Below are 6106 nucleotides of genomic sequence, written 5' to 3' on the forward strand. Positions count from 1 at the left end.
GTCAAATTCATGTAGTCTAATAATCACTAAAATTTAATGTTAGTACTTTCGCAAGCACAAGTAGAACCATAGTTATGGGTAAACTCGGCCCCTTGTAATGGGGGCGCTAGGAGGGGCTGAGTTTACCCATAATTACGGTAAGTCGTATAGTTTAGGAGATTGAACTGAATTAGATGCTTAATGGTGCCTGCTACGAGCAACTGAATACAAATCGTGGGATCTATTAGGATGCACTTTCATACAGTAGTAGATATGGGTTGATAATTTTGTAGCCCAACTGGTATTACACATTCTAAGTAAACACATTCAAATCATATTTTCACACAGAACTTTTCATTTTGTTGATTGATATATAAACATCAACTCACACTTATTGAAGCGGGCAAAAGGTCATTGTCATGTTAATTTCTACAACCTACATCAGCTTATAATGCCTGATGTCTGATCTAAATCTAATTTTCTCTCCTTTTTTTCTTCATGGCTAAGCAGTGGCAAGTCGATCCAATTTTCAAATATTTTCCTCCAACATGCAACAGGGACTCCTAATGGTACATAGAATCTTCAGAAGAAATTAGCAGACCCCAGATGTGCTAAAACTGCTAGATGGATTGCCTGGTTAACTGCTTGAAAAAGTACCTAAGAGATATTCATCCAGCAGGAAATCATGAACAGATGAGGTGATTATGTCTGCAATTCATATTAACTCCTCCCTCTACGCCAATGAGGAACCAGCCAGAGGCACCGCACTCAACAGGCGCAACCTCTTTCATGAACAGACGGAGGCGAGCAGTCTCGCCCAGCTGCGCTGACCAGCAGAATATCGTCCAGATCCGACCAGGGAGGTGGTTGCACGTGCTGCACCTTCAGCCTGAGGGAAAGGCCAAGCATGGCTCAGACACTACCTCCCAGGGTGGCGCATCGCAAGGTCCGCAAGATGATGACAGTGGGACCGGCCTCTGTGATGGAAGCATCACAGTGGACACAAAATGTTTAGAACACACCTATGGCCACAACTGTGAGTCGTCTTGCCAGACCCAGTCAATCTCAGGAAAAAATCATGTAGATATCAATAGATACAACTGTGACTGTGGTCCACCTGGACCAAGCGTCAACTCAGCATCATCTGGCACCATCACACATCGAGTGCATACAAAGGAAAAGACCACAGCTTCCTCTGTTGCTGATCCTACTGTGAGTAAGGGAACCAAGTGGGCAAGCCAGGTGTCTCTCATCTCCCTCATTGAGGAACCGGGCACCGTTCTGTTCTTCCTGCACGGGGTTGGTGGCAGTGCGGACGTGTGGTGCCACCAGCTCCGATACTTCCGCCAAAAAGGATTTGAGATGGTGGTGCCGGACATGCTAGGGCACGGGCTCAGTCGAGCACCGAAGGACGCCTCGGCTTATACATTCCAGGAACTGTCCAAGGACATGCTTGCTGTCTTTGATCGATATTCAAAGAAGAGGAACATCTTGATTGGACATTCATATGGGTGAGTTGTCACATGTACAGTGGCTTACGGTGTCTGTGTCTTAAATGCATGTAATACTCTGAACACAAAGACTTGACCCATAAAGTCCTATTAGAAATATTTTCTGCTGCTTCATCAAATCAAGTGACGTACGTCTGCCTCAGGATGACATAAGGAGATGTATGGATATATGTCATTGCCTGTGTGCTCACATACCTTCCTTACCCCTGCACATGCCAAGGCACATACTCTCTGCAACTTTCCATGCTATTTCATCAGCTTTCATTATAGTTCATCCAAACTTGACCTACAGCTGTGAAGGCAAATAAGCCAGTCCACTCAGGTGTAACATTGTGTATCATTCCAACAGTAAGGCCATGGTGACACAATAGGGACTATTCAATATCACTTATCAGTTAGTTTTCAGACATTTGTGCCAATCAGTGAAGAAAGATCTCCAGAGGATGTGTCACTTTGCATGTACTGGTAAATCACAGTATCTTGGGTCAAGCTCACAATGGAACTTGAAAATATTCTTTGAATAAAAACACTGTGCAAATTCAAATATAACCTGGATATTATCTTTGCAACAAAGTATTCTGTGCAGTATTCCAGAAGAGTCCTCATTTTAAGCTACACTGAAGCCATTTGTGCTCCAACCTATGGTTTGGGGAGTGTAAGTACTGTTACACATTTCTGCTGCTGACATGTGAGAATATTTTGCCTCCCCAGAGGGTCCTTCTGCACCCTGATAGCCAGGGAGAGGTCCAGGCGAGTGACCAAGCTGGTTCTGATCAGCAATGGAGGTCCCATCCCACTGTCTCCCGATACCTGCCATCTGTTCTGTCTACCTTCGTGCTTCCTCGGGTGCATCAAGCCCATCATCAATCGCAGATTTGCCAGGTAACACACCTCTGATTTCCCCTTCTTTCCTATAGGAGTATACAAATTGTATTTCCATGTGATACTGTATGTAAATTACAACATTGTAAATTACAACTTGGGAGCGTGTTTTCCATTCATGTATTTACAATGGTAAGTAAAAACTTGTATGTAGCAGTTTCCTAGTTGGTGTGTAACAATTTTTGGTAAGTCTATCCTACTTGTACATAGTTTCACAATAGCCATTGAAAGAATGTATTGCTTGTTTCCTCAATTCAGTAAAACATATTACCTCCACGTAGGAAATTGTTGATATCGTGTTTCAGGCATGCAGATCACTCTCGTAAAAATCCTTTTAACATTTATGACATCAGTTATTCGTTTATCCATTCATTTGACAGACAAGCCTTTCACAAAGGCTCTAAGCACACCCAGGAAGACCTGCGGACTGCCTTCGACATCCCGGCCTACGTCCTGCGCGGCACGATGCAAGGCCAGCACTGGCCGGAGGGGGGCAACGCCTACCACGAGGATCTCTCCGTGGCGGTGCTCATCATCCACGGCGCCATGGACGAGTTTGTGAGACAGGAGGAGAGTGAACTGATGCAGGAGGTGTGTGCAACAAACTGGGAACTACATAGACACATACACTATGCCTTGAATATTAAGACCAGGAAAATGCATCATGTTTTAAACATTATGTGAGGTCTCCTGTTCAGAGAGAAGTGGCCACGTTACTCTTTCATTAACGTCAGTAACTTGATTGTACATAGTAGTCGTTAATACTTTGAGGTGGTAGGGCAACAGGGAGCTTTGGTTCAAAATTGCTCTAGACTGTTCATTGTGATATTTTGTGCCATAATAACTGTACAAGTAATATGAGCATTACTTTTAGCAATATAGAGCTCAAATTTTCAATGCAAACCAGAAATCTATAATGCCAGTGCCACTTTGTGTGTTGAAAACATGTTAGCATTATTCAAGCATGAGAAGATGGCATTAGAAGCCTTGAACACAACTTTGCGATAATTTTCATCAAAGTTAACAAAATCTTAATTTCTATTGCAAATGGGACTCGGTGAAAGATTTGTGTGCATATCAATTAAAGTCTTGTTAGGCGATGACATCGTGTGCGGAAGTGCTCCTTTTATTTGCAGGTGTGTTTGTTTCATTGGAACATGAAAACTTAGAATTCTTTTGTCTTTTTGTCCAATTCTTATGAGGCATATAAATTATGCTGTGGATCCTTTGTGTGCTTTAACATACAAATGTAGAGTGCAGATTGGCACAGAAAACCTCACAGCATTGTACACACTGTCCAAAGTTCCTGGTTCAGAAAGGGTTGAGTTTCTTTGATTTTTTGCTGCGTATAGAAGCTTACCTAACTCTTTATGTGCCACGTTGGCACGTCCGACTCAGTCGACGGCGTGCCAACTTCGCATATTCTGCTCAACAAACAAAGCCGCCAAAACCGATCGATAAATCGCTAATCCTGCGGTACAATCAAAGCGTTTCTCGCGCTTTTGTTCCTCTCACATACGGCTTACATTCTATGTGGTGATTGACTATCAAGCGGTGTTCCCAACTAGATTTGCGTGTACATTCTAAGTTTCTGTCACTATTTTATGTGCAGAAGTCATGCCTTTACAGTAATGTAGCAACTGGTAATTCAACAGAAAAATTGAAAATAGAATTGTTATATGTTGTATATAGAAGCAAAGTTTGGCATTCCTCTTTAACTTTGCTCAATATTATGTCAAGCTTAACAGAAATTTGTAGAAGTTATACAAATTTGAAAAACAGAATTCTTTCTCAAAGCATGACTACCTTCATGTCTCAGAATAACGTGGCACACAGGGGGTTTCCACCATGGCACATAAAGGGCTAGACATGGGGTAAGTAGAGTTTCTCCCCCCCCCCCCCCCATTTTGTAGCTCTGTCACGGATTGACAGTTCATAGATAAATGAAACTGAGTTGTTCAATATTTTGTAGTATCTGGCCAGCAGTCTCGAGGTTCCATGTACATGTATACCTGCCCATGATTTAATTTATGTCTCCTTCGTACTTTAAAATGCATCAGACCATCTATGCGTCACAGCTTGAGGTCATCGAGTCTGCCGGGCACATGGTGATGGTGGAGCAGCCAGACAAGGTCAACGAACTCCTGCATGCGTTCATCCTGCGAGACATGACGGTCGCGAGAGTGGTCCCCTACCGGAGGGCTCATCAGGGGCTGGCCGCGGGTGAGGGCAACATTTCTGTGTCTCCGCTCCAGAGACACAAGACTGTACCAAACATCTCCATGACGTCCTGACAAAGTATGACACTCGAATGGCTGGATTTCATGTCCAAGATTTGTGGTGGGCGTGTAAACTTACCCTGAAATATTTGCTTTTCTCTATATAGCAGATTTCACTCACACAAATATTGGAGCGAAATTCTGCTGGGCTAAAATCCTTACTCACACAACTCTCATTGTATGTCTGATAGCATGGCAAAATGATACAGGTATAGATGCAAACAGTACTTGCTCTAGTTCAAGGCTGATCATCAGACTGCATTATGAGTCAACTCAATGTAGCAAGTGAACATGAATGAATATTTAAGAATAAGCCAGCGACAGTGGATACTTTTGTGCAAAACTTGAGTTGTAAGCTGTTTGCTTGCAAACTAAAATACTTGACACAGAATGCTCCCCAACTAATGGCTTTCAAAGAGAACTGAGACACTTTACAGTCCCCATGCTTCTCTTTCTGCTGCTTTGGGACATGCGTCTTACATCAACCCGTTGAAGACGAGTCCAGAGAATACTCGGGCAGGTGTCTATGGGAAATGCGTGTTATAGCAAAATCAGTCCATCCTCAACAGGTTGATTTACAAGGACACTCATTGCCCTTGCCTATCAGCGGAGGACAGCGCAAGAAGGTCGCATGTGAAATAAACGCTGTGGCCCTGCTGTTGCGTATAAAGGTGAAGACGACATAGTATGGTCGCGCGCAACTTGAAGGCTGTCCTGGTGTCATGCAAGTCGACGGCACAGCCAGTTGAGGCCAGACATATCCTCGTGTCCCACAGATTTTTCTGTGGTCACAAGGATCTATGCCAAAGCACAGTCCTGAGAAAGAGAGAGGTATGCCAGGAAAGAATTCTATAGCCTGCTGCTTTATGAGCACACTATAGATTAATGCACATTGCAGTTGGGACTTCATACTTGTAACAATATTATGCACATTCATTTTGTGAACATTCTATTAAAGTAATGAATGCAACACATTGCCAAGTTTTTTACAACAGGAGAGTATTCACATTTGTAAAACCTAAACCGTCCAGTTTTCGAGGAAACCAAACTATTTTGATGCTCCAGTGTTCCTCTTTCAGAGCTCCAAAGGAAGAATAACATGGGCTGATAGTCACTTTAGTAAGTTACTATGTGTGTTTATTTGTTTGTTTAACATCAAGTGGGTGAATCAGAGTAGCGTGTACATGAATATAAACATAACAAGCACAGATTACTAATAATCTGTAAAATAACTAGATGGGCAACCTGTTTTCTTGTTGTCAATCGTACTGACCAATGCACTTGATCCCTGTCATATTCAAGAGCATGATCAGAGATGGGGTCTTGAATAAGTCATTTTGTGGCATCATTTTGTGGAGTTTCGAGCTGAGCTGTCACTTCAAGGCACATGTTTAATTATGTTTAATACAACTATCATTAGCATTCAAGTTCTTATTTCCAGATACCCACTTGTAA

The 6106-nt window shown here is 42.7% G+C and overlaps 1 protein-coding gene across 1 annotated transcript; it reads left to right on the forward strand.

Annotated features, from left to right (window-relative positions):
- Positions 1-720: 720 nt before the first annotated feature.
- LOC139721138 (protein ABHD8-like) lies at positions 721-4666 on the forward strand. Its single transcript, XM_071632469.1, has 4 exons — positions 721-1490; positions 2202-2372; positions 2753-2963; positions 4433-4666. The coding sequence occupies exons 1-4, from the start codon at positions 721-723 to the stop codon at positions 4664-4666; spliced, it is 1386 nt and encodes a 461-aa protein (XP_071488570.1).
- The last annotated feature ends 1440 nt before the right edge of the window (positions 4667-6106 follow it).

This window comes from Diadema antillarum, unplaced genomic scaffold (assembly GCF_040938485.1).
Source record: "Diadema antillarum isolate AM-2024a unplaced genomic scaffold, OU_Dant_1.0 scf00000139, whole genome shotgun sequence".
In the NCBI taxonomy this organism is placed as follows: domain Eukaryota; kingdom Metazoa; phylum Echinodermata; class Echinoidea; order Diadematoida; family Diadematidae; genus Diadema; species Diadema antillarum.